The sequence below is a fragment of the Bos indicus x Bos taurus genome, chromosome 15, assembly GCF_003369695.1.
Source record: "Bos indicus x Bos taurus breed Angus x Brahman F1 hybrid chromosome 15, Bos_hybrid_MaternalHap_v2.0, whole genome shotgun sequence".
In the NCBI taxonomy this organism is placed as follows: Eukaryota; Metazoa; Chordata; class Mammalia; order Artiodactyla; family Bovidae; genus Bos; species Bos indicus x Bos taurus.
Window position 1 is genome coordinate 56383856 of NC_040090.1, and position 27490 is coordinate 56411345.

General features: G+C 55.0%; 2 protein-coding genes across 4 annotated transcripts in view; one reads left to right on the forward strand and one right to left on the reverse strand.

Annotated features, from left to right (window-relative positions):
• Window positions 1-21257, forward strand: part of PCSK7 (proprotein convertase subtilisin/kexin type 7) — a 29386-nt gene extending 8129 nt beyond the window's left edge. For both annotated transcript variants that reach the window (XM_027563629.1, XM_027563630.1), the window contains 9 exons: window positions 5958-6058; window positions 8914-9081; window positions 9505-9612; window positions 10011-10113; window positions 17339-17495; window positions 18157-18251; window positions 19228-19321; window positions 19520-19637; window positions 19895-21257. In XM_027563629.1, the coding sequence (XP_027419430.1) occupies window positions 5958-6058; window positions 8914-9081; window positions 9505-9612; window positions 10011-10113; window positions 17339-17495; window positions 18157-18251; window positions 19228-19321; window positions 19520-19637; window positions 19895-20257 (1307 nt within the window). In that variant the 3' untranslated portion in view covers window positions 20258-21257. The remainder of the gene's footprint in view (window positions 1-5957; window positions 6059-8913; window positions 9082-9504; window positions 9613-10010; window positions 10114-17338; window positions 17496-18156; window positions 18252-19227; window positions 19322-19519; window positions 19638-19894) is intronic.
• Window positions 21258-21475: 218 nt separating this feature from the next.
• On the reverse strand, window positions 21476-26932 carry TAGLN (transgelin). Of its 2 annotated transcripts, none has more exons than XM_027563637.1 (5): window positions 26683-26932; window positions 23077-23268; window positions 22786-22963; window positions 22407-22509; window positions 21476-22063 (listed from the first exon to the last, which is right to left on the reverse strand). In XM_027563637.1, exons 2-5 carry the CDS (start codon window positions 23254-23256, stop codon window positions 21919-21921), a joined length of 606 nt encoding a protein of 201 aa, XP_027419438.1. In that variant the 5' UTR covers window positions 23257-23268; window positions 26683-26932; the 3' UTR covers window positions 21476-21918. The 2 variants fall into 2 exon arrangements, with proteins under 2 accessions (XP_027419438.1, XP_027419439.1); XM_027563638.1 differs by having other exon boundaries at window positions 23077-23360; window positions 26683-26764.
• Between the last annotated feature and the right edge of the window lie 558 nt (window positions 26933-27490).

Genomic DNA, 27490 nt, shown 5'->3' on the forward strand with positions numbered 1-27490 from the left:
GCAGTGAGGAGACTTGTATCTGGGGGTGTGTGTGTCACTTAGAGGTGACCGGACCATGTATCTCAGTGTGTGTGTGTGGTGTGTCACTCAGGGGTGAAGAGACTGTGTATCCGGGTGTGTGTGTGTGTGTGTGTGTGTGTGTGTGTGTGTGTGTGTGTGACTCAGGGGTAAAGGGACTGTATATCTGAGTGTGTGTGTGTGTGTGTCAGAGGTGAGGGGACCATGTATCTCAGTGTGTGTGTGTGTGTGTCAGGGGTGAAGGGACTGTATATCTGGGTGTGTGTCAGGGGTGAGGGGACCATGTATCTCAGTGAGTGTGTGGTATGTCACTCAGGGGTGAAGGGACTATATCTGGTTGTTTGTGTGTGTGTCACTCAGGGATAAAGGGACTGTATACCGGGGGGTGTGTGTACGTGTCAAAGGTGAAGAGACCGTGTATCTCAGTGTGTGTCACTCGGGTGAAGGGACCATATATCTGGATATGTGTGTGTATGTGTGTATGTGTCAGGGGTGAGGGGACCATGTATCTCAGTGTGTATATGTGTGTGTCACTCAAGAGTAAAGGAACCATGTGTTTGGATGTGTGTGTGAGGGGACCAAGTATGTCAGTGTGTGTATGTGTGTGTCACTCAGGGGTGCCGGGACCATGTATCTGGATGTGTGTGTGTGTGTGTCACTCAAGCTGATGGGACTGTATATGTGTGTGTCACTCAGGGGTGAGGGGACCATGTATCTGGGTGTGTGTTACTCGGGGGTGAAGGGACCGTGTGTCTGGGTGCATGTCACTCAAGGGTGAGGGGACCATGTATCTGGATATGTGTGTGTGTCACTCGAGCTGAAGGGACTGTGTGTATGTGTGTCACTCAGGGGTGAAGGGACCATGTATCTGGGTGTGTGTTACTCAGGGGTGAAGGGACCGTGTGTCTGGGTGTGTGTTACTCAGGGGTGAAGGGACCGTGTGTCTGGGTGTGTGTTACTCAGGGTGAAGGGACCATGTGTCTGGGTGTGTGTCACTCAGGGGTGAAGGGACCATGTGTCTGGGTGTGTGTCACTCAGGAGTGAAGGGACCGTGTGTCTGGGTGTGTGTTACTCAGGGGTAAAGGGACCATGTGTCGGGGTATGTGTCACTCAGGGGTGAGGGGACTATGTATCTGGGTATTTGTCACTCAAGCATGAAGGGACCATGTGTCTGGGTGTGTATCACTCAGGGGTGAAGGGACCGTGTGTCTGGGTGTGTGTTACTCAGGGTGAAGAGACTGTGTGTCTGGGTGCGTGTCACTCAGGGGTGAAGGGACCATGTGTCTGGATGTGTGTCAGGGGTGAAGGGACCGTGTATCTGGGTGTATGTTACTCAGGGTGAAGGGACCATGTGTCTGGGTGTGTGTTACTCAGGGGTGAAGGGACCGTGTGTCTGGGTGTGTGTTACTCAGGGTGAAGGGACCGTGTGTCTGGGTGTGTGTCACTCAAGGGTGAGGGGACCATGTGTCTGGGTGTGTGTGTGTGTCACTTGAGCTGAAGGGACTGTGTGTGTGTGTGTGTCACTCGGGTAAGGGGCCGTATATCTGGGTGTGTGTCACTCAGGGGTGAGGGGCTGTGCGTCTGGGTGTGTGTCACTCAGGGGTGAAGGGACTGTGTGGGTGTGTGTCACTAAGGGGTGAGGGGCTGTGTGTCTGGGTGTGTGTCACTCGGGTGAGGGGTCGTGTATCTGGGTGTGTGTCACTCAGGGATGAGGGGCCATGTATCTGAGTTTGTGTCACTCAGGGGTGAGGGGCTGTGTGTCTGGGTTTGTGTCACTCAGGGGTGAGGGGACCATATGTCTGGGTGTGTGTCACTAAGGGGTGAGGGGCCATGTATCTGGGTGCATGTCACTAAGGGGTGAGGGGCCGTGTATCTGGGTGTCACTCAGGGGTGAGGGGACCATGTATCTGGGTGTGTGTCACTCAGGGGTGAAGGGACCATGTGTCTGGGTGTGTCAGGGGTGAGGGGACAGTGTGTCTGGGTGTGTGTCACTCAGATGTGAGGGGACTGTGTATGTGGGTGTGTGTCACTCAAGGATGAGGGGACCGTGTGTCTGGGTGTGTGTCACTCAGGGCTGAAGGGACCGTGTGTCTGGGTGTGTGTCACTCAGGGCTGAAGGGACCGTGTGTCTGGGTGTATATCACTCGGGTGAGTGGACTATGTGTCTGGGTGTGTGTCACTCAGAGGTGAGGGGCCATGTATCTGGGTGTGTGTCACTCAGAGGTGAGGGGCTGTGTATCTGGGTGTGTGCGTCAGTGGTGAGGGGACCGTGTGTCTGGGTGTGTGTCACTCAGTGCTGAGGGGCCGTGTATGTGGGTGTGTGTCACTCAGGTGTGAGGGGACCATGTATTTGTGTGTGTGTCACTCAGGGGTGAGGGGACCATGTATCTGGGTGTGTGTCACTCAGGGGTGAGGGGACCATGTATCTGGGTGCATGTCACTCAGGGGTGAGGGGACCATGTATCTGGGTGTGTGTCACTCAGGGGTGAAGGGACCGTGTATCTCTGTGTGTGGCACCTAGGAGTGAGGGGACCATGTATCTGGATGTGTGTGTGTGTGTCACTCGAGCTGAAGGGATTGTGTGTGTGTGTGTGTCACTCCAGTGAAGGGACCATGTGTCTGGGTGTGTGTCACTCAGGAGTGAAGGGACCATGTGTCTGGGTGTGTGTCACTCGGGTGAGAGGCCATGTATCTGTGTGTGTGTCACTCAGGGGTGAAGGGACTGTGTCTGGGTGTGTGTCACTCAGGGGTGAGGAGCCGTGTATCTGGGTGCGTGTGTCAGTGGTGAGGTGACCGTGTGTCTGGGTGTGTGTCACTCAGGGGTGAGGGGCCGTGTATCTGGGTGTGTGTCACTCGGGTGAGGGGACCGTGTGTCTGGGTATTTGTCACTCAGGGGTGAGGGGACCATGTATGGGTGTGTGTCACTCAGGGGTGAAGGGACCGTGTGTCTGGGCGTGTGTCACTCAGTGGTGAGGGGCTGTGTATCTGGGTGTGTCATTCAGGGGTGAGGGGACCATGTATGGGTGTGTGTCACTCAGGGGTGAGGGGCCGTGTGTCTGGGTGTGTGTCACTCAGTGGTGAGGGGCCGTGTATCTGGGTGTGTCATTCAGGGGTGAGGGGACCATGTATGGGTGTGTGTCACTCAGGGGTGAGGGGCTGTGTGTCTGGGTGTGTGTCACTCAGTGGTGAGGGGCCGTGTATCTGGGTGTGTGTGTCAGGGGTGAGGGGACCATGTATGGGTGTGTGTCACTCAGGGGTGAAGGGACTGTGTGTCTGGGTGTGTGTCACTCAGTAGTGAGGGGCCATGTATCTGGGTGTGTCACTCGGGTGAGGGGACCATGTATGGGTGTGTGTCACTCAGGGGTGAGGGGCCGTGTGTCTGGGTGTGTGTCACTCAGTGGTGAGGGGCCGTGTATCTGGGTGTGTGTGTCAGGGGTGAGGGGACCATGTATGGGTGTGTGTCACTCAGGGGTGAGGGGACTGTGTGTCTGGGTATTTGTCACTCAGGGGTGAGGGGACCATGTGTGGGTGTGTGTCACTCAGGGGTGAAGGGACCGTGTGTCTGGGTGTGTGTCACTCAGTGGTGAGGGGCCGTGTATCTAGGTGTGTGTCACTCAGTGGTGAGGGGCCGTGTATCTGGGTGTGTGTCACTCAGTGGTGAGGGGCCGTGTATCTGGGTGTGTGTGTCAGGGGTGAGGGGACCACATATGGGTATGTGTCACTCAGGGGTGAGGGGCCGTGTGTCTGGGTGTGTGTCACTCAGTGGTGAGGGGCTGTGTATCTGGGTGTGTGTGTCAGGGGTGAGGGGACCACATATGGGTATATGTCACTCAGGGGTGAGGGGCTGTGTATCTGGGTGCGTGTCACTCAGAGTTGAAGGGACTGTGTATCTGGGTGTGTGTCACTCAGGGGTGAGGGGACCGTGTGTCTGGGCATTTGTCACTCAGGGATGAGGGGACCATGTATGGGTGTGTGTCACTCAGGGGTGAGGGGCCGTGTATCTGGGTGCGTGTCACTCAGAGTTGAAGGGACTGCGTATCTGGGTGTGTGTCACTCAGGGGTGAGGGGACCATGTATCTGGATGTGCGTCTGTGTCACTCGAGCTGAAGGGACTGTGTGTGTATGTATGTGTCACTCAGGGGTGAAGGGACCATGTGTCTGGGTGCGCGTCTGTGTCACTCGAGCTGAAGGGACTGTGTGTGTATGTGTCACTCGGGTGAAGGGACCATGTGTCTGGGTGTGTGTCACTCAGGGGTGAGGGGACCGTGTGTCTGGGTGTGTGTCACTCATGGGTGAAGGGACCGTGTGTCTGGGTGTGTGTCACTCAGGGGTGAAGGGACCGTGTGTCTGGGTGCATGTCACTCCGGGGTGAGGGGCCGTGTATCTGGGTGCGTGTCACTCAGAGTTGAAGGGACTGTGTATCTGGGTGTGTGTCACTCAGGGGTGAGGGGACCATGTATCTGGATGTGCGTCTGTGTCACTCGAGCTGAAGGGACTGTGTGTGTATGTGTCACTCAGGGGTGAAGGGACCATGTATCTGGGTGTGTGTCACTCAGGGGTGAGGGGACCATGTATCTGGTGTGTGTCACTCAGGTGTGAGGGGACAGTGTATGTGGGTGTGTGTCACTCAGGGGTGAGGAAAATGTGTATCTGGGTGTCACTCAGGGGTGAGGGGGCCGTGTGTCTGGGTGTGTATGACTCAGTGGTGAGGGGCCATGTATCTGGGTGTGTGGGTGTGTGTCACTCAGGTGTGAGGAGACAGTGTATGTGGGTGTGTGTCACTCAGGGGTGAGGAAACCGTGTATCTGAGTGTCACTCAGGGGTGAGGGGGCCGTGTGGGTGTATATCACTCAGGGGTGAGGGGACCATGTGTCTGTGTGTGTGTCACTCGGGTGACAGGGCCGTGTGTCTGGGTGTGTATCACTCAGTAGTGAGGGGCCATGTATCTGGGTGTGTGGGTGTGTGTCACTCAGGTGTGAGGGGACAGTGTATGTGGGTGTGTGTCACTCAGGGGTGAGGAAACTGTGTATCTGGGTGTCACTCAGGGGTGAGGGGGCCGTGTGTCTGGGTGTATATCACTCAGGGGTGAGGGGACCGTGTGTGTGTGTGTCACTCGGTTGAGGGGACCGTGTGTCTATGTGTGTGTCACTCTGGTGTGAGGGGACCGTGTATGTGGGTGTGTGTTACTCAGCGGTGAGGGAACCGTGTATCTGGGTGTCCCTCAGGGGTGAGGGGACCATGTGTCTGGGTGTGCCCCTAGCTTCCATGTGTCTGTCTGAGTGTGTGTGCACAGTCTCTCTTCAGACTCAGCCCTGCTCTCAGGGGAGGTCAGGACTTCCTTATAAGTTATTCCCGGGAGCACTTCCTACCCATCATCTAAGATAACCCCCTCCGTGCCCCCCGCCCCCACCTCCACCACCACAGCTGGTTAGGCCTCTGGTCCAGCCTCTCTTCCCACGGGTCACTTCCCTCCTGCTTGAAACGTTCCCTGACCTCCCTGCCACACCAGCCTAAATTAACTGCCTTTTACCTGTGCTGCCTGCTGTAGGCATTTACCATCCCACCTGTACCTACTTCTCTGACCTCCCCTGACCATGGGCTCCTTGAGATCAGGTCTGTGGCCTTTCCCCACAATCCCTATGTCTCACACAGTGTGTGACTCGCGGTAGATGACCGATAAGTAACAGAAACGCATGTGTGAATGGATGAGTCCGTGTTGAGTGGCCACCCCCTGCAGTCTGCTGAAAGAATGGTCTCGGCACAGACTACCCTCTGCCATTTGAGACCGCTTGTCTCGGGGAGGCGTGTGGGTACTTGAAGGACTTGGACCACTGAGATCATGTTTTAAGCCCAGGACCAACCCCTCGACGATAACTCAGAGGTGAGTCTGATGTCCTCAGACCCTCACCTCCACTCCCATTTCCCTGCTCCTCCCCCAGGTGCTGTGGACGAGGAGGGACGAATGCCTTTCTACGCCGAGGAGTGTGCCTCCATGCTGGCGGTCACCTTCAGCGGCGGGGACAAGATGCTCCGGAGCATCGTGAGTGCTCTGCCCCACCCACCGGCCCTCTGCTCCCCAGCCCGGCTCTCGGGATCCTCTTCCCTAGCAGATCTGTTTCCCTAAGAGTCTGCCCCTGTTGGTAGAATGGAGTTGAGGACTCTAAATGTATCTGTGTAAAGGGTTTTTAATCTTTAAATTTTTAAAAACCTTATTTATGTATGGCTGTGCTGGTCCTCCTCGCTGCACGGGCTTTTCTCTAGTTTTGGCAAGTGGGGGTCTCTGTCGTTACAGTGTCTGGACTTCTCACCAGGGTGGCTTCTCCTGCTGCAGAGTACAAGTTCTGGGGCACACGGGCCCAGTATGCAGCTCCCAGGCTCCAGAGCACTGTGCGGGATTAGTAGTTGTGCTGCAAGGGCGTAGTTGCCCCGAGGCGTGTGGAATCTTCTGAGCCCAAGGATTGAACCTGTGTCTCCTGCACTGGCAGTCAGATTCTTTACCACTGAGCCATGAGGGAAGCTCTTTCATCTTTAAATTTTTAACTTAACAAATAATGCATGTTTTATAGGAATCACTCTGAGCACACATGGATGAAAGAACTTTTGAAATGTCTTCCTTTGGTAGAATACGGGCTTTGCCTAATTTCTATGGGCTTAAAAAAATCATCATTGCATTGCTATGCAGTCCTTACGTAAATACTGCGAGTTCTGATCCTGTTCATCCTCAGGAGTAAAGCTAGTGGTTGTCTGCACCGCATGGGTGGGAAAAGGAGTCTGGAATGTCCCCGTCAACCCCAGAGACAGCTCTTTCCTTAGAGCTGGGCTTGGAGTCACAGCAAACAAGAGGTTGGAGCAAGCAAGTGGAGTTTCTCAAGCTGTGGGAACCTGTGAAGGAATTCAGAGTGCAGTGCCTATCCCCAGCTGGCTCAGCTCCAGCCCGTCATCTGAGAGCTCCCTGCCCGTCCCGATGCCCGTAACAGAGTGACCTGGGGACGGGGGGCTCTGGGGCAGGGCTGGGCCGCAGCCAGCCGGTGTCACATTTCTCCAGTGGCTCGCAGTTGGGAGGACTCTCTGGGGCTGTTGGGAATTGGGCTGCTGCCTCTGGGTCAAATTCTCTTTCCCAAACTGAAATTCTGTTTTTGCTGCTCAATGACTTCTGGTCAATACAATGTTCCGAGGCTCTGGGCCAGGTGACCCCAGCCCCTTCCCCCACCCTGGGAGAAGAAAAAAGGGAATGAGCTAAAGTAAGCGGGCAGGAGGCTTTGCTTAACAGACAGGAGTCTGGTGGTGCAGAGGGTCTGGTGCAGAGGGGCACCACCCACCCCCAGCCCAGGCCAGGCTAGAGGGGGAGGAACAGCAGGAACATCCTGGCAGGACTCTTGCTCATCCCAGCCACAGTCGGGGCCCAAGAAGTTACCGGGCATACGAGATCCCCTTGTTCTGGGGCACCTGTCTTTTCTCCTCCGGATTCAACTCTGCTTCACCCCCACCACTTTCTATCTGAACTATAATTTGTCCAGAAACGCAAAGAGAGTTTGTTCAGCCAACCTCCCATCTTTGGGTTGTCCGTCTTGAAAACCAGTTGCCAGTTTCTGTTCAATGACCAGCTTGGTGGGGCTGCCTCCCCCAGGGCGGGCACGGAGGGACACGCCACCCCACCGTCTGCTGCCCAGGGCTCCTGCCACCAGAGGCAAGTTTACCAGCCTCCTGGCTCCACACTAGACTGTCACTGTGAGGCTGTTTCCTTAACAGGAAAAAATTAATCTGCTCCCTGGCACAGACCAGGCTTCCCACCCTCATTGAGACTTCCACTTGAAGAGTTTTTCCCTTCTCTTTTGTGAGAGCATGGCATCTGAGTGGAAATGACATGTCTTGGCAGCTGCTATAACAGCTGGAAGGCAAGCAGCAAGGACGTGGAGAAAGGGCAGCTCTTGGCAGAGGTAGCACCTTGGTATCTGACCCAGGAGAGAAGCCTGGAAGGAAAAGATGTTCTAGTGTTAGCATGGGCACCACCTGCTAGATCCAGAGGGCCATGGGCTGCAGTGGATTCAGGCAGGGCCCTCCCTGGCTCCACCCTGTGTGGCTCCAGGGAGGATGAGAATGTAGAAAGAACTGGATGGCAGACAGGTGCCGTGTCCCTCCCCCTCTCACCTCCCACCTCAGGACTGCAGGTAGAGAAGGGGGACCCGAGGCACTTGGCCCTGAGGAGGGAGGTGGCCTGGCCCATCGATCGCCACAGGCCAGGGTGGGCCACCTCCCTCCTCAGGGCCAAGTGCCTCGGGTCCCCCTTGTCTACCTGCAGTCCTGAGGTGGGAGGTGAGAGGGGGAGGGACACGGCACCTGTCTGGCATCCAGTTCTTTCCACATTCTCATCCTCCCTGGAGCAGATGCTCCGTCCGTGCTGAGCCCACCAGTGGGCGAGGGGGGACGCTGTCCTCTCCCTGGGACACACTCCCTGTGTTCACCCTGACATCAGGCCAGCCCCGTCTCTGAGCCGCCAAGCCAGAGCTCCTCGCCCGCTGCCGTCACTGTTGTTCCAGCTCCAGCTGGGGGCCCTGGAGCTCCCCGGCGGCTCCTCTGTCTCCACGGCTGCAGGGGCGGGGAGATCGGGGAAGGGATCATCAGCTGAGCAGGAATCAGGACACATGAGGCCTTTCCCCTCTCCACCTCCTTTCCACGCCACTGCAGCCAAGACCCTCAGAGTAACTGGTTTTTCTCAGCTCTCCAGAGGTTCTCCTGTAAGGCCCAGGAGGATGAAGAATCTCCTTCCTCCTGACCGGCCAGACGCAGAGGTCCCCGGGAGGCTCGCTGGCTCTGAGGCCCCGCCCTGCCCCCTCCCCCACTGCCCTGGAAACGCAGGCCCTAACCAGCCCCCGTCCCCCCCATTCTGCTTCCCAGGTGACCACCGACTGGGACCTTCAGAAGGGCACCGGCTGCACCGAGGGCCACACAGGGACCTCGGCCGCCGCGCCCCTAGCGGCTGGCATGATAGCCCTGATGCTGCAGGTGCGGCCCTGCCTCACGTGGCGTGACGTCCAGCACATCATCGTCTTCACGGCCACCCGGGTGAGCGCTTCGCAGGCAGATGCACGGCCTGGCCTGGCCCACCTCAGAGTTTTGGTCCCGAGGGCTTGGAGGTATCAGGAGGTTCAGATTCTAGATGTCCCAGGCATTAGGTGCCAGTGTCTCCCAGAGTTGCATTCCTACTGAAGCAGTGTGGAGACCCCACCAAGACCACAGACCTGAATTCACTTGTCCCTGTCCTGCGGCCATCTCACCTGCAAAGGAGCATTCTGGCCAGGCTCCCAGGTCCCTCTCTAAACAGGCCGTTGGGCTGGTGACATCACGGGGCTTTGCCCTTTTGTCCCAGCTTTCCTCGGGGAGTCCCTTCCTAGCAGCCTTTGTGGGAGAGTCTGGGCTGGAAGAGCCATCAGGGTGAGTCAGGAAACCTAAACTCCGCAAGGCTCACCAGGACCCCTGTGCTGTCAGTACGAGGACCGCCACGCGGACTGGATCACCAATGAGGCTGGCTTCAGCCACAGCCACCAGCACGGATTCGGCCTGCTCAACGCTTGGAGACTTGTGAACGCCGCCAAGGTGAATGGCTGTCCTGCGTGGAGGGGGCGAGGGGGGCGGGCCGAATGCTTGAAACACTACCCATCATGTTGTAGGTGCTTAATAGATGTTCATTCACCGGAGACCCATTTTACCCACGAAGAAGCAGGCTCAACACTCTATAAAGTTTCTTAAACTGACAGGAGAGTAAATGAGACCTCAGTGTTGCGTGGAGCCCTCAGGGTGTCAGCTCCCCATCTGCCTGTGTCCCCTGGCTCCGTGTTGTGATGCTGTAGGGAGCAGTCCAGGTTGTCCGCAGAGCGAAAGACAGTGATGATTAAGGGAGAAATAAAAAGTGCAGCCCTAGGGGTCAGGTAGGCGAGATTGGCTGTGCGAGGTCTGTCCGTTTGTTCATTCGCTGCCCCCTCTTCCTTTTACAGATCTGGACATCTGTCCCTTACTTAGCTTCCTACGTCAGCCCTGTGTTGAAAGAGAACAAGGCGATCCCACTGTCCGCCCGCCCCCTGGAGGTGCTGTGGAATGGTAAGCGGTCAGCAGAAAGGGGGTTAATCCTAGGCCAGAGGCTCAGGGCGGGGTGATGGAGAAGTTAGACTCGTCCTCCTGCTGGTCCTGCCCCTTCCTTTAGGAGCTGAGCTCCAGCCAGATCTGCGGCGTTCTCTTTGACCATTTTAGGACATGTTGCTGCTTCTGAGTTGGCTGGCCCCCTGGCTGCTTGAGAGACCTTTCTCCTGAGTTACAGGTGGTGGGAGGAAGCTGCTGAGCAAGCTATTAGGAAGGCTGGTGGGAGGGCTGGGCCAGAACCTGGGGAGACAGGCACAAGTCGAAAGATGTTCCTTTGACTTCCATGCTAGGAACTTGCCAGATGATCCTCTGCAGCCCAGTGGGCTTTGGATGAAGTGAAGGAGCTGGGAATGTCTCCCTTTGATTCTCAGGCTTGTCTAATTACAGAATCAGCTGGAACCTGTTGGGGGAGAACAGAGGAGTCCCCAGAGGGCTCTCTAGATTGGAGTGGTCCTCCCTCCGCCTCCACCTCCATCCCACCCGGGGCCACGGGACTGTCTGAAGGGGTGAGGGCTGTCTGTCTGTGGGCAGTCCGAGACATGGTCTCGTGTTGAGCCCAGAGGTTGAAACCCTTCCCAGAGAAGAGGGCAGCTGGGCTGGGGTACTCAGCCATGCTAGAGGATCCTCTCTCTGCGGACTCCCCAGAGTTGCCACTGGAGAGTTTTCCATCCCTCCAGTTCTTTGGGGATTTTTTTTTTCCTCAAGGAATTTTGACAAGCAAAGTTCTCCACTGTGTTTTGTAAAGTCGGAAGCATGTCATGCTTTGTACCCAGGTGGAGCTTTGTTCTCGCTGTTGCCACCCTCCTAGGAAGTGATGAGGCCAGCACAGTGGCCACAAGGAGGGATGGCCAAAGATGGGAGCGTAGAAGGGAGGGTTGGGGCTGCTCCCCTGGGTGGGAAGAGTTCCGTTGTCTCTCTCCCTAACCATGTCCAGCACTTGCCCAGTTTCCCCTCTACGTGGAAGGAAATCCATGGGCCCGGTTCATTGCATTTTCCGTAAAAGGAATGCTATCTTGGAAAGGGCATAAAACATCAGCCAAGGCAGAAGAGTGTAGGAACATTCCCAGGAATGCAGTTCAAGTAGGAACCTCAGGGCTTTGCACTCACATGTCTTGGAGACAGTACATCTTTTAACTTTTATTACCTCCTATCCAGAGCTGCTGTCTCTCATTTAATTAACAGTAACCCACAGTCACATCCATCAAGTGAGGTAGTCAGCTTAGAAGCGGGTTAGGGTCCTTTTCAACTTCATCATCCTCTGCCTCCCACTAACCAGGGACGTTCCCCCGGCATGTCTGACAAACTTCCCTCGATACAGAGGCATCTGGAAACTACTTGTTTGTCACGAAAAAGCAGGAGAAAGAAGGACAGATTGTCCTGGGAGGAGGAGAGCAGGAGTTGGAGTAGGGGAGAGAAAGACGGAGAGAAGGGAGGTAGACTCAGCGAGTTTTGCTAATGGAGCCCTTCACGGGTTTGGAGGGCAGCCAGCAGTCTGCTGATCTCCAGGGTCAGCAAAGATGTCTTCCCCTCTGTTGTTGTGACTCCAGACAGAACTGAAGGTCCAGGCTCATGGGCATTCTTGGAGGCTGCAGGAAGTCAGTCCAGTTCACGTAGAGCTGAGCAACTCAGTCCCAGACGGTCAGCAAACCTCTTCCCCTATGGCCAAGTGATAGTCTTTCCCACCAAGACCTGGGCAAGTCAGTGTCCAAGGGCTGGCAGGTGAACTTTTTTGTAAGATAGAAGGAAGTAAATATTCCTGTTATGGAAAGGAGGTGAAATTCCAAGACTCTAGAGCAGTGGTGACCAAGAGAACTTTCTATGATGGTGGAAATGTTCTCTATTTGTGCTGCTAAGCTGCTCCATGGCACGAGGGATCTTAGTTCCTCGACCAGAGATTGAACCCATGGCCCCTACATTGCAAGGCAAATTCTTAACCGTTCGGCCACCAGGGAAGTCCCAGTAATTGATTTTAAATAGCCACATGTGGCCGGTGCCACCTTCTTAGGCAGGGCAGCTCTAGAGCAAGACAGGTTGTCATTTCTCCCCATTGGCAGGAGGGCCCCTTGGTTCCTTGAGCTCTGACTCTGGGTCTGAAATGTCTTTGGAGGGCAGGAGAGAGGGTGGGGCTTGGGAGGCGGATCTCAAACACAAGGGAGCCTGTGTGTATTTACAGAAGATTCCTGAACACCTCTTGGAAATACCCTTTTATCCTTGTTTGCAGCCCCAGCTGGCTACCACCATCCCCCGCCAGCCATGTTTCAGTCCTGTTCCTTCCTGGCTCCAAATCTTTCCCTCCCCATTGATTGCTCCTTCTGCCTTCCAACACCCTCAGCACATCTGTTAGGAAACACCTTTAAGCCCCTGCCTGCCTCCAGCTAGTAACCTTTTCAAATGAACTAACCAAAGCAACTGCTCACCTATATCACCCTCTCTCCACTGCTGAAGACTTACTTCATCGCTCTGAGGTGCCCCTCTCAGGCTCAGACCCGGGGCCAGCTCACAGCTCATCTCGGTCGATGACGCTTAGCCCTGTTATCAGACCGGATTAACAAGGCCTGTGTGTCAGCCTTCCCTCTCCTCCACCTCCTCTTCCCAGCTCATCCTGTGGCTCCAGTGGCCTGCTTTGCTCCATGGTCCTCTGCTGGCCTGAGGAACTTGGTTTTCTATTCACTCACCTCACTACTTCCAAACCATGAGTTCCTTCTGAGACTCATGCCATGTTCTTGACCCTCCCTGTACGTCTTCGTCCTCGATGGCCCAGTTGTACTTATGGCTTTAGCTGCCACCTCTCCACAAATGATTCCTAGATTGACATCTCTTATTCTGATCCCTAAACAAGGATAGTGACAAGGATAGAGATTTTTCTAGTTTCTGTAAGATTATGGGCAAATAAAGCCCTGGGATCTTCTCAGCGGTGGTTGAATGAGATCCCATGTTGCTAAAGGTAAAATAATAATATGATGATCACCATCAACTAAGATGAGTGCTTCTGGGACTTCCCTGGTGGTTCAGTGGTTAAGACTCCGCACTTATGCAGGGGGTACGGGCTTCATCCCTGGTCAGGGAACTAAGATCCTGCATGCCATGCAGCGCAGCCAAAAAAAAGATAAATGCCTTTTATGTGCCAAGCACTGGCCTAAGGGTTAACTCATTTAATATACTGGCTCAATTCTAATAACATAATTCTCATGTTCTCACATGCATGGCTACCCAAGTCCCTGTACACACCAATAAGTGAATGCATATAGCATGCCACTCTGTACACATGCTAACACAGACGAGCACGCTCAGGTCTCTTTTAGGATTCTATTCTGTTCTATTATGCTTTGTAATGTGTCACTTGGTGGCTCAGACGGTAAAGAATCTGCCTGCAATTCAGGAGACCCAGGTTCGATCCCTGGGTCAATAAGGTACACTAGAGAAGGGAACGGCAACCCACTCCAGTACTCTCACCTAGAGAATTCCATGGACAGAGGAGCCTGGTGGGCTACAGTCCATGGAGTCGCAAAGAGTTGGACACAACTGAGTGACTAAGCACACCTACATGCATAGTAAAAATTTATATATATGTAAATTTCACATATATAAATGTACATATGTACAACCTCACCAAAGTAAGAGTAAAGGAATAGAAGTGGAATGAGCACAAGGACAAGGAGAATGAGAGAAGAGATCACAGCAAAGTAGAGATTGCAGTACGGTTTTGGAAGATAGAGCATGAATGGAGAAGTGAGCAGGGCTAAGAAAATTGCAAACCAAATGCCTGCAAGAGTGATCCTAGGCAACAAGCTCGTTTATGCCACAGAATTTCCAGAGACTCGGGGCTGGGAATTCCCTGCAGCCCAGTGGTTAGAACTCTGAGCTTTCATTGCCAGGGCCCAGGTTCATTCACTGGTGTGAGAACTAAGATTCCACAAGCCATGCGATGGGGCCAAAAAAAGGGCTCAGGACTCGGAGGCCCCATGCACTTCAGAGGACAAAGATGAGGTTAAGAGAATAGAACTAGGCATCAGTTAAAAGGTGGACGCCCGGGTGCCTTCTCCCATGCTTAGCAGCCAGGTGGTGGCCCCTTCCTTATCTAGGCAGGAGTTGGGAGGTTTATTCTCCAGAGCCCGGAGCCCCCAGGTACAGCAGAAAACAGGAGACAGAGGGTATATCTTAAAATGATTAACCATGAACCATATAAGGGGTACGTGTTACAGATAAGGAAACTAATTCTCACAGCTAGTAAATGGCTGACCTGGAATTTGAACCCAGGCTGGGTGGCTCCAGAGCCCAGGCTCTTAGCACTAGTAGGCACAAGTGATGAGTTGAGAAAGGGTTTGTTTTTCCTTTGTAGTGGGAAAGGCGTAAGCAAGAAAATCCAGCCAAGAGACTGTATAATTGGTCTGATCCGGCTTTGGCCTTTTGCCAGATAGTTACTGTGAAAGGAAAAGAAAACAAGGGAATGTAAATAAGAACATGTTGGAGAGAGGAGCTGTGGGATCTTAGGCGGTTAGGGAAGAGGAGCTTGACGGGTATCTTGAGGAGCAAGAAAATAAAGGAATCAAGAAGGTGGTGGAGGGACTTTCCTGGTTGATGGTCCAATGGTTAAGACTCCACACTTCCACTGCAAGGGGTGCGGATTTGATTGCTGGTTGGGGAACTAAGATCCCACATGCCGCGTGGTGCAGCCAAAAAAAGAAGGTAGCGGAGAAAGCAAAGGGACAGCTGGTTGCTTTCTGGGAAGGCGGAACATTGGCTTCCATGAGTTGCAAGAGTGAGAGAAAAGACACACGTGCACACAGACAAACGCAGTGAGAAGGCTCAGTGCGTATTTACCAACGCAGCATCAAGAATTTGCAGGAGCTTTTTTGTTCTCATTTTTGCTCAACTACTGTTCTAATTTGTGTTGTTTACATAATAAATCCCACAAGGGAAGTTACTGACCCATTCAGAAGTGAAGCAGTGCCAGATAAGGACGAGGCCCGGGGTCTGGCCATGGAAGTCTGTGCTGACGTGGGGTGGAGAAAGGTCTGTGGAGTCGAGGAAGGAGAGGGATGTGAAGAGATGGCGTTGGACAGGTAGACCCGTGAACACTGGTGTTGTCTGATAATGGGTGGTGGCCCTCCTCCCTGACGTGAGCCCAGTGAGAGGGGGACTGAGTGGGAGGCCGGATGAACAGGAAGGACAGACAGTGGGGCCACAGGAAGCCCTGAGCCCTTTCTTCCCTCTCTTCTTTTTTACCTTGGCTGTGCTGCACGGCTTTCGGGATCTTAGTTCCCTGACCAGGGATTGAACCCGGGCCCTCAGCAGTGAAAACTCGGATTCCTAACCACTGGACCATCAGGGAACTCCCCCCTCTTTCTTCTTTGACCAGCTATCCATGCCCACACTGCCTCACCCCTAGACTACAATCAGCTGTTTTAGCTGGTCTTCCTGTCACCTGTTTCTTCTTTCTACTCCAATTCAGCCTACCCACAGCTGTTAGGAGTAACCTCCCTTTAACACTTTTTAAAAAAAACTCCATCCTTGCACAGTAATCTCTAATAGTTCGCAGTTGCTTGTTTAAAATAAAAATGTTAAAGCCTTTCCCATCCAAGGTTCCGTGCCCGTCGTCTCTCACCTCCTCTCTGAGCTTCTTCATCTGTAGAATTGGGTGTTGCTCTGTGCTTTGCCTGTTGGCCTGAATTAATGGAAGAAAAGTTGTCTTGGAAAGAGTCATTTCTCATCGCAGCCTAATTTCTTAATATTCCTCAACTGAGTCTAATACTTCACTAGTTTGTTTTTTTAACTTTTTATTTTGAAATAATTGTAGATTGACAGGAGGGTGCAAAGAACTGTTCAGGGAAGTCCTATGCGCTCTTCTCCTGGTGTTAAATGTCTTAGACTAGAACAATAGGAAAGCCAAGAAATGATACTGGTCCAATTCATAGAACTTATTCAGATTTTACCAGTTAGACATAGATTCTCTGTGAGTGTGTATGTGTGTGAGTGTGTCTGTGCAGTTTTACCACGTGCAGTCTTGTGTAACCACCACCACAATCAATATCGAGAGCCGTCCCATCCCAGGACTCCTGTCACCCCTTACGGCCACACCCGACCCTCTGCCCCACCCCTAGCGCCTGGCAGCCACTCACCTGTTGTCCATCTACAGGTAGTGTTACTCATGAGTATTATGTAAGTGAAGTCCTGCGCTGTGTGTCCTTTCGATATTGGCTTTTTTCCCTTCAGTACAATGTCGCTGAAGTTTGTTCACATCACTAGTATGGTGGATTTTTTGTTGTTGTTCGTTTTTTTGAATGCATAACTCATCTTTTATTTGTGTATTTTTGGCTCTGTGGGGTCTTCATTCCTGTGTGCCAGCGTTTCTCTGGTTGTGCCAAGCAGGGCTGCTCTTCGTTGCGGTGCACGGGCTTCTCGTTGCAGTGGCTTCTCTCGTCGCGGAGCACAGGCTCTAGGTGCACGGGCTTCAGTAGTTTTAGTGCTTGGGCTCAGTAGTTGTGGCGCACGGGCTTGGTTGCGCCACAGAATGTGGACTCTTCCTGGACCAGGCATCAAACCTGTGTCCCCTGCATTGGCAGATGGATTCTTAACCAGTGGACCACCAGGGAAGCCCATCACTTCAGTAGTGTTTTTTTTTCCCCCCCAAAACATGTGTTTCCTTCAATATGAAACTTGGTCATTTCTACCTCTGCCTTTATATGTGCCGTTTTCCCTTCTAGAGTACCCTCTACCAACACTCTCTACCAATCTTATTCCCTTCCTCAGAGTGTGTCTCACAACTGAGTGCCTAAACCTGTCTGCCTCATCTCTGTTCTGGCATCAGTTATGTGGACCTCATATGACGTCATTTTCCACTTGCAGGTAGAAGGCAGAGGCCATATCCAACTTATCTTTACATTCCCGGTGTCTAGTACGGTGCCTGAAATGTAGGAGGTACTGAGGAAATTATTTTTTGAATGAATGAACGTTGGAAATGGCTCCGTTTGTTTCTTGTCTTGTGTCTTGGTTATGTGTTGCCTTCCCGACTGGACTCTAAATTATAAACTTGAAATCAGCAAGGGCACTCCCTTTCCTAGTGTACACAAGGTTCAGTCAGGGTTGCCGAAGGTACTTGTATACGCCTTTGTGTTTGGTGGGGTGAAGTGAGGGCGTAAGTATCTGTGGGGCTGGTTTCCCAGCTGCCCAGCCTGACTTCCCACAGTCAGCAGGATGGACCTGGACATGTCGGGGCTGAAGACCCTGGAGCACGTGGCCGTGACCGTCTCCATCACCCACCCACGACGTGGCAGCTTGGAAGTGAAGCTCTTTTGCCCCAGTGGCATGATGTCCCTTATCGGCGCCCCCCGCAGCTTGGACTCGTACGTACTTGTGCCCCTACCTTCTGAGCTCTCTTTGCAGTGAGGGCCTTGTCCAGGAAAAGATCTGGGAGGAGACACTCGCCCTGTCCTAAACTCCCCTGGCGTTGGCTTTGTGACCTGCTTTGTTCAAGTGCTTACAGCGTGCTCGGCACCGCACTTTACGAATGTTTTCTTCAGTCCTTGTAAGAACGATGCAGAGGGACTTCCCTGGCAGTCCAGTGGCTAAGACTCTGTGCTCCCAGTGCAGGGGGCCCGGGTTCAATTCCTGGTCAGAGAACTAGATCCCACCTACCGCTCTGCACGACCAAGAGAAAGACGATGGAGAGTAGACTTTGTAACCTCCTCTTACAAGTGAGGAAACAAGTCAGAGGCCTAGTAAGCGCCTGAGAGAGTAACAGTGAGCCTAGATCTACGGGACTCCCAAGCCGGTCGGTGTGCTCTCCATGTTTGCTTTTTCCAGTTCACCACGTTGACACATGCCCGCCCCTCAGCTCCTGAGATCATCCCGGGGCAAGGGCCAGCACTTGAGGGCCCCTTGTGGCACCCTCCTGATTGGCTGTAGCTCAGACCATAGCTGCTACTACAGTAAGAAAGTGCTCCTGGGCCAAGGGGTCAATTCCCCGCTCCACACCTTCCTCTGTCTCCTGTGTCCTTGCCCCAGGGATCCCAACGGCTTCAATGACTGGACCTTCTCCACGGTGCGGTGCTGGGGGGAGAGGGCGAAAGGGACCTACAGACTCGTCATCAGGGACGTAGGTAAGCCTGCCTGCCTCCCGGCCAGGGCCCCGCCTTTCACGAGTGTCGTCCGTTCCTCTGGATCTCAGAGTCCCCACAGAGAGTGTCCCAGGTGGAACACCTAGGTGCCATCGGACCATAAGGGTAGCTGCCAAGAAGTATGCCCCGTCCACAGAATGGGCACTGAGACCTGTTCGTTAATTGTTCATTAATACTACCTCTCATCTTCCTTGGCAAAGTGACTGATCCATTTTTCCTCAGGATAGCAACACAAATTCCTTGTTGAAACCACATTTCAAGTTCTTTCACATATAACCATCCTGCGGCCAGCCCTGGTAGGCAGGTAAGGGCAGGACTAATTTTCACCATTTTTTTTTAAACTGAGGCCCACCCAAGATTTGAAGTAACATATGTGAAATCATACAGTATTTTAAGGAGAAAATTGGAAACTGAACCCAACCCTCCCAATTTCCCCCAAATTAGGTATACATCAGGCTTTCCTCATAGCTCAGTTGGTAAAGAATCCTCCTGCAATGCAGGAGACCTCGGTTCGATTTCCTGGTTTGGGAAGATCCCCTGGAGAAGGGAACAGCTACCCACTCCAGTATTCTGGCCTGGAGAACTCCCTGGACTGTACAGTCCATGGGGTCGCAAAGAGTCTTTCACTCTCAGGTGTACCTCACCAGACAGGTGGTCTTCAGACCTTTAATTTAGCAGGACTTTTTTTTTTCCAAGAAAAATCCCAGCTAAAACCCTAAAACATGAAAGAGGAAAAATTTCTTAGCTTTGGAGTGCTCCCTTTCACCCTCCCCTTTCCATTCCCAAGAGCACCTGAGAGGCAGGTCTGCAGAACCCCGGGGTCAGTGGGACAGAGTTAGACGACTGTGGCTGCCCACCCATGCGGTCTGAGTCCCTCTGGGTGGCAGGACGGGCAGGCCTTCTGCCGTCTGGCCAGCCGTGAGGCCAGGCTCACGGACCACCCTGCTTGCTGCCCTAGGAGACGAGACGTCCCAGGCCGGCGTCCTCCGGCAATGGCAGCTCACCCTGTATGGCTCTGTGTGGAGTCCAGTAGACATCAGAGACAGACAGAGGTAGGTGTAGCCGTGGGCGTCAGAGGGCTGGGGACTTGGGGGTGGAGGATGGGGAGGCCACCTAGGGAGCTCCGCTTCCTGTGTCCCGTTTGCTGTGGGACCTCGCCCTGTCCAGCTGGCAGGCGGGAGGATGGGCAAGGCAGGCGAGTAGAGGAACCAGGCTGAGTGGGGCATCGTTGTCTCCTGTCTGCTCCACAGGCTGCTAGAAAGTGCCATGAGTGGGAAATACCTGCACGACGGCTTCACGCTGCCCTGCCCGCCCGGGCTGAACATCCCCGAGGAAGACGGTTATACCATCACCCCCAACACTCTCAAGGTGCGGGCAGGCAGGGGTGCCCTGGGGTGTTGTCCTCGGTGGGTGACTCAAGGCATCTTGGGAGCGATGCATTGGGCAGACCTGGGTCCCCATTTTCCTGGCTAACTCTCTTGTAGCGGGGGACAGAGGGTGTGGGTTGGGGGTGGGAGAGGCAACTCCCAGAAGGAGAGAGACTCTCTGAGCCCACTGTTCTGGGCTGAGAAAGGCTGCAGGCTTCCGGGAGAGCAGCCCTACATAGGTGCTTGCCTTTCCCCCAGACCCTGGTGCTGATTGGCTGCTTCACCGTCTTCTGGACCATTTACTACACGCTGGAAGTATACTTGAGCCAGAGGAATGTGGCCTTTCGCCCAATTTGTCGGAGTGGACCGTGCCACTGGCCCCAGCGAAGCCAGAAAGCCAAGGAGGAAGGGACAGAACTAGAATCAATGCCCCTTTGCAGCAGCCAGGATCCAGGTGGAGTGGGGCTGGAGAGCGAGGGCTCTCCCACCACCTCAAGGCTCCACGCCCCAGACCTGCTGGATCAGGGGGACTGGAGTCTGTCCCAGAGCAGGGGTGCCTTGGACGTCCCTCAGCTCCTGCCCCCAGACCTGCTGCAGGGGAAGGAGGCGCAGATGTGCTGACCTGGGGCCTGACAGCCACCGTGGGATGGGCTCTCACTTCCTAAGACTGTAGGAGTGTGGAAAGCTGCTTCCTAGTTCTGGGAACTCTGGGCAGAAAGCAGTCCGGGTGCTTCCAGCTGGGACCAGAGGCCTGAAGACACCCTCTGGCTAAAGACCATGCTCAGGGAGGGCGTGGGCCTGCAGAAGGTCCAGTCAGCAGAGCAGCGGTGCCAGAGAACAGGCTGGCAACAGTCGTGGAGCCTTCCTCCAACAGAGTAGGAGCTTTTGGTGAGAAGGTCTCAGACGACGGACTAGGGCTTGCTTCTCCAGGGCAGGCCAGCAGTGTGCTTCTCCTTGCTTCTCCAGGGCAGGCCAGCAGTGTGGGTCACCCAGGCCCTCAGCACACATGGCCAGAAGAGCATCTCAGCAGAAATGTCACTGGGGTCCCTTGGGAAGAGGGCTTAGGGGTGGAAGCTGGAAAGAGCCCCCGGATATGCCTGTCTGTTTAACGACCCCGGGGACAGAAACGGCAGCCCTTTCCTCTCTGCCCCTCACCGTCCAGCCTCAGCCTTGGACTTGGCCATGTTGGTTTGGCAGTCAGCCCCTAACTCAGCACATGTGCCCTGAAAGCAGCTGCCTGCATCAGCCCTGATCAGCAGGAGCCCACCTTGAGCACGCCCCTGACCCCTTTGTCCTGAAGGACCAGTACAATGCACCTGGCGGGGCTGTGGATGGGCACGGCCCCCAGGCCCAGGCCGCTCTACCGGGGCATCTTCAGCAGGTCTGCCACCCCATCTTCCTCTGCAAAGTACTCAGGGAAATGGCCGTGCCCACCGGAGGCCGGCCGGCTGCCTGGCAGGCTGCGACTTCCTCCCATTCTTGGCCTCCTCCCCTCTGAGCGAGTTGGTTTTTTGGAACTTTGTTTTTTTTAATGCTTACGATTTGGTTTTCTCTTTCCACAGCAACATTTTGTTGAATTTTTTCTGCACAGCTTTTCCAAAATAAAAACCTTCCTTCCACACAGTGTCGCCCTATGCCCACTCCTTTCGACCACCTAGCCAAAGCTAACACAAGTCACCAAGCTGCCCCTCTTTCCCTTCAGAACTGTCATCCATGCCCCTCTTCCACCCCCTGAAATCGTGGAACACATGAGAACCCGAGCTGCCTGACTGTCCCCCGCTCTTACTTCTGGAACCAGAACCAAAGCGACCAGGGCAAATCAGACTCTGGCAGCCAGGCCTGAGAAAAAAAATTTATGTATATTTTTTTTTCTTTTTGAATTTCAACCCCCCAAATATTCCAGCAAAAAAAAAAAAAAATCAAGGGAGGTTGGGCTGGGTCTCCTTCTATGAGCATCTGCTTCCAAGGAGGACAGTGGACTTGCCCACGCCCAGGCTACCACCAGCCCACGTCTCCCCTGCTCAGCCCAGGATGGGGGGAAGGCAGAGCTGGTGGGGGAGCTGGGAGGCGGGCCGGGGGAGCAGTGCTTTGGGGTCAGGAGTTGGGCTGAGGCTGAGGGGTGGGGGCAAGCTGCCCAAGTGCAGTCACCTTTGCTCAGTGACGGAGCCTCGAAGCTTGGCCGGGGCTGAAGGAACTACACGGCTGTGTGTGAGGCGGGCGAGGCAGGATGCTGTGGCCAGCGAGCTGGGCAAAGGTGGGGCTGGGCGCCGGCCCTCACCCTCTTAACTGATGATCTGCCGGGGCCGCCCATAGCCCGTCATGCCAGCCTGCGAGGCCCCTCTGTTGCTGCCCATCTGTAGGCCGATGACATGCTTGCCCTCCTGCAGCTGGCTCTCTGTGAATTCCCTCTTATGCTCCTGGGCTTTCCTAGGAAAGGAGGAACCAAGACAAAGACTTGCCGGGACTGTGTGTTTGCCATCTGCCTTTGGTTTCCTCTGTTACTCCTAGCCCGATGCCATCCCCTCCCGCCTTTCACGGCTCTCATTTCCTTATTGCAGCTGCCCCGCAGCACGGGCTGGGAAGACTGGCTCAGACAGGAGGGTAGAAAGGGAGGAGTCAAGATGTACTATGGACCCACTTCCCCCACCCTAGACCCTCACTGTGTACCTTTTCTGGCTTTCTGCTTCCTGTAACCACTGCACTAACCGGCTAGCCCCCCTCCTGTAGAAACCTGAGCTTAGCGTGCAGGGAACCCCTGGTGGCCACGTACTTCATAAACCAGTTGGGATCTCCACGGTAGTGTCCATCATTCTTGGTCACTGCCAAGCTGCCCAGGGCCATCAAGGTCCTCTGCACCGCAGCCAGGTCTTTGCCTGTGAGTAGGAAGAGGGGAGGGGAGACAGCCTTTAGGACTGTGTAAACAGAATCCAAGGCAGAGCCAGCCTGTGCCCCTCAGAAAGATGGCCAACCCAGGGGCAAAGGTGGTCCTGAAATCGAAGGGGACGCAGAGATCCCACCATGGGAATGGGATTCTCCTGGTGTATGCCACTCCTGCTGTGCAGACCCGTCATAGTGGCAGATTGGATCATCCCTCATCCCTGCCTCCGCCTCCTGTACACCTGCCTCATCCACCCATCTCCTCTCTCTACCTTCAAAGAGGTCAACGGTCTGGAACATGTCAGTCTTGGTGACGCCATAATCCTCAGCTGCCTTCAGGAACTGAGCCACCTGCTCCATCTGCTTGAAGACCATGGAGGGCGGGTTCTCGGGCACCTTCACTGGCTTGGAGCCATCAGGATACAGGCTATTGACCAGCTTGCTCAGAATCTGCCAGGCAAAGAAGGCAGCTGAGGACTCAGCTTGAGGTGGGGGTGGGGGGCCCTGCCCCATGACGGTGGCACGATGGCACGACCCCGGCCCCTGCCCTAGGTGTCACTCACCACGCCATTCTTCAGCCAGACCTGGAAGCCCAGGCGCCCGCGGTCGGGGCGCCCCACATCGGGGCCGCACTGCATTACGATCCACTCCACCAGCCGCTCCTCCAGCTCCTCGTCATACTTCTTCTCGATTTTCGACTGCACTTCCCGGCTCATGCCATAGGAAGGACCCTTGTTGGCCATGTTGGCGGGGAGCTAAAGCAGCACAGGCCAGAAGAGGGAGGGGGTCAGGGAGTCAGAGAACAGCTCTGCTGTCACGGGTGCCTGGCAGGTCTTGTCTTCCAGCTCTGAGGATCAGGGGAGTGGGGAGACCACTCAAGCTCCACGGCACTTACCTGGGCTAGCTCGTCCCCTCAGTCCAGGAAGCCTCTCTGAACTTGGAGACTAGATTTTTGGCAGTCTAGAGCAGAAGTTAGTAAACTGTTTGGGTAAATAACCAGATAGTCATTTTACTGACAGTCATATTTTAGGCTTTGCAGGCCATAAAGTCCCTGCCATTGTAGCCTCGAAGCAGCTTTGGGCAATATGTAAACAAGTGAGCATGGGTGGGTTCAAATAAAACTTTATTTACACAAACAGATGACAGGCTGCATTTATGGGTTTAACAGTCCCTGGTCTAGAGCACCCTTTCTTTGCTAAGATTGGTGACAGGCACTGGAGAGGTCTTTTGGAAGAGACCACATTGACCCTCAAAATGAAGCCAGCAGATGTCTTTGTCCAGTGAGGTGTGAGGTGGTTTGGTGCCTCTGCCTCAAGTTATGGGGTTCCCTCCAACTCTCAGTTCTCCCAGAAGCAGGAACCCCAAAACTCCAGCTCTTTGCTAGCTCAGCTCAGCCTCCAGCCGACAGCTACAGAGGCTGAAGCTTTCCCACCCCTGGTAAGGGCTAGGAAGCCAGCAAAGCCCAGGAGCTTTTGGCCAAGAAGTTGTATTTCCCCAGAGGAGCCAGATGTGCGAGGGCTGCCAGCTGGTGCACCCACCACCCTGCCTGGTGAACTCAGGCTCTCACCACTGTGGGAGCTTGAGTAACCACAAAGCCGGAGTTCTCCAGGGACGTGAGCCCAGCATTTGCCAAGCAAAGCAGGGAAGACCTCCCCAACTTGTGGCCCTAGGGCCCAGGGCTGGCCCCACTCAGGAGCGCCCACAAGTGGCAGGGGAGCAGCAGGAGCAGGGCCAAGCAGGGAGGCTGCTGAGGAGGCTTGGGTGTGACCGGTGGGGAGGAACCTGAGCTGGCCTCAGGTATCACGTGGCGCCAGAGCTCATCAGAAGAGTCCTTTGAAAGAGGAATCAAATGAGGCCAAACCATTCCCTGGCCTCCGAGAGGTCAGAGGGTGGGAGGGAGAGCATGGTCTGAGGATGGAGGCAGTCACTACCGTGTTCCCCCAACTCCCTCTCCTGTCAGAGCTGAGCCCTTCTTCCTTCCCACTCCCATGGAAGGCAGTGGACATTATTACTTCACAGGGTCCCAGCTAAGCTGCCAAAACCCACTTGCCCGGCCCTTCCTTCCCCATGGCTGACGGCTTTCCTGAGCTCTCATGCCCCGTCTGTGCAGGGAGGATAATATATCTACCCCAGAGAACTGGGAACATTCCAGAAGGCCCTGTCTGTGATGACCCAACACATGGCCTGTCCCTCAGTGAAGATCCTTAAAACGCTGGTCTTTTGCCCCCAGAGCCGGTCTCCTGGTAGTGACCCAAGAAAGCCAGCCCCTGACCAATCGGTAAAAAGCAGTTTCTCCTGCTCCAGGCTCCACCCCTCTTCATAATCATATTCCCTGAGGGGATTGCAAAGTTTGGGAGAAGAAAACAAGAGAAAGGCTCCTCTAAATTCCAGCCACTTGGCCCCTCACTTCTCCCTGAGTCTGCTTCCTTATTTGTAAAGTGAGGGCTGGACCACCTCCGAGGATGTGGTTCTCAGAGCATCCCAGCCAGTGATGCCAAAGAACCCAAAGGCCAAGTCCCTCCCTTCCCCACCCTGCTGTGTCTCATCCCTGCTTCCCGAGGACTCCTGGGTGAAGCACTGGGGTCAAGACACACCAGCAGCTGGGACCAGGGGGTTTCAGCCCATATCCTTCATCCAGGCCTCCCACCCACCCGCCTCTTCTTAGCTTTCACCACACCATCCCAGGCAGGCAGGAGGCACCCCATGGTCGGGGCCCCAGCCCCCATCTCCTATGTCCTGCCTTTCCCTCCCCTCTTCCCCTCTTTCTGCCCCTCCCCACCCCCAGACCTCGCACTGGGCCCATGAGGAACAGGGGCCAAGCAGAGTGAGTCTCCCACCCCCAGCTTCCAGCCTCAGGAGATTCGGGACAGTCAAGGTGGCAGGGCTCACAGTGACAAGGACACAAACTTGCAGCCCCGAGAGACGACATTTGGATTGATCAGAACCAGGGAGGGAGATGAAAGACACCCTACCCCCACCCTCCTCCCTCCTGGTGGAGAGCCTGAAAGCGGAGGGTTCCAAGAAGAATCCTGCCAGGCCCTCTGACAAAGGCCTCTCCAGGCCCACCTTGGAGCTGCTGGGGAGGGGTGAGGGGAGACAGCGGCCCACCCAGGGTCTTTCCAGGCAAAGGCTCCTAGGACAGGGTGGACAGGGAGCCTGAGGCTCTGCCTTGACCCCCCACCCCTGCCCTGTGGCTCCATCAGCCTCCCCTCCCTGGAGAAAAAAAACAAGCCCAGCTGCCAAGAGGCGGGGGCAGCTCCTCCCAGCAGGAACCCGGAAAACCAGGGTTCTCTTCTGGACTGCTGTGCCCCCCTGTCTTCAGAACAAACAAAACAGGACACAGGACAAGCACAGGAGCGGTGGCTTGACTAAATTCTGGGGTCAGGGGAGACCTGTCCTACCCACCTACCCTTTGAAAAACAACCATTAAAGGAAACGCCAGACCTCAGGAGCAGGCCCTGCCTGGCCCTGTCTGCACCGCCCAGGCCGTCACGCCAAGGCTCTTGGCAGGCCACCCCCATCCTCTGCTGGTGGGTGACCTCCGCCTCAGGGTATGGAGGGAGCTGCGTGCCTGGAGAGTCGGTTCTCTTACTGTTCACGCATCCTTCCACCCTAGCCAGTTCCAGAAGACAAGAGCTTTGTGTCCCACTTCCTCAGTGGCTACCCAGGGCCTCTCCTAGGCTGCTCAGGACCTGGGGACCCAGCAGAGGGTCACTGCGCTCCAGCCCTGGTGTACCACACACCCCCTTCACCTCCTCCGACATCCTCCTGGCCTGGCTGGATAGCAGACAATAAGCCTTGGGTCTAAATCGACTCCACCTTTGAGCCCATCACACCACACGTAGGGTGACTATGGCTGAAAATGGGGTGCCTCCCTGACCCCAGTTTCCCAGGTTTCCGCCATCAATCCTTCTGCACCAGCAAAGTCTCCCTGGGCATCTCAATTGGGTTCAAGGCTGCCCAGTCTAAGAGGTACGGGACTCTAGTAACCCCTTCCCACCCAGCAAGCTAGGACCACCTCTGCAGGTGGAGGTGGGGAGTGCACACTGAAGAGGGTGGGCTTCCCCCTGCCTGGGAGCCTGAGAGTTCTGCCTGCGATACACCCACTGCGACCTCCAACTGCTGAGCCCCAGCCCAACTCCCCTCCAGACCCGGACAAATGCACTTACAGGGGTTCCTCGGGGCTCTCAGGAAGGCGTGAGCTCTGTCTGGACTTGGACAGACAGGATGGGGCGCTGGCTGGGTGAGGGGTTTAAAGGGCTGCCACGGCGGTGATGTCAGCCTCCCCCCGGCTGACTCGCCCCGGCCCCCTCCTGTCCAGAGGAAACCGGCTCCTTCCCCACCCCCGGCTCCCCCAGTGACTCCACACAGGCTCCATATTTGGGGAAAGACACCAAGTTGGAGCAGTCTACTGGGGGCTGCCCGAGACATTCTCTGCGTGCTTTGGGGATGGAGCCGGCGGGGGCGGGGCCACCCTGCCGGCGGGGAACCGCCGGGAAAAGCCTTTTATGGACAGGACCACGAAGGCTTTCCCTGCCGTCTGGACTTAGGGTTGCTCCTCTGACACTGTTCCCTGCCTCCGGGTTTGCGGGGAGGGGGAAATTCAAGAGGGGCTGTCCAGTGAAATAGGTTGGGGGACCCCTCCCTGAGGCTTGTGGGGGACTAACCAGCCACTCTCTCCTTCTGGGGCTTTTAGCCCTAGCGGGAGACAGGAGCTCACCTTTCCCGAGGACCAGGCTACGTGCCAGGCATTTTGCAAACGCGCTCATTTGATACTCATAGCTGCATCATGACAGCATAATTACTCTCCCATTTTACAAATGAGGAGACAAAGGCTCGGAGGGCGTCTTACCCAAGGCCACGTGGTGAGTCTTGAGAGGCAGAACCTGGGCATCCCTGCCGACCCCCCAGCCATGTGGGAGCCAGAGAGGCCGGCAGACCCACCCTTCCAGCTGCACCTGCTCAGGTTGAGAGTTC

What these genes read in the sequence shown, in the direction of transcription:
- TAGLN (XM_027563637.1), bottom strand. Translation starts at nt 23,256, where the DNA reads ATGGCCAACAAGGGTCCTTCCTATGGCATGAGCCGGGAAGTGCAGTCG. An exon ending in TCTGGCTGAAGAATGGCGTG is followed by an intron (nt 22,964 to 23,076) that starts GTGAGTGACACC and finishes TTTGCCTGGCAG; the next exon opens with ATTCTGAGCAAGCTGGTCAA. An exon ending in GATCCCAACTGGTTTATGAA is followed by an intron (nt 22,064 to 22,406) that starts GTACGTGGCCAC and finishes CTCCTTTCCTAG; the next exon opens with GAAAGCCCAGGAGCATAAGA.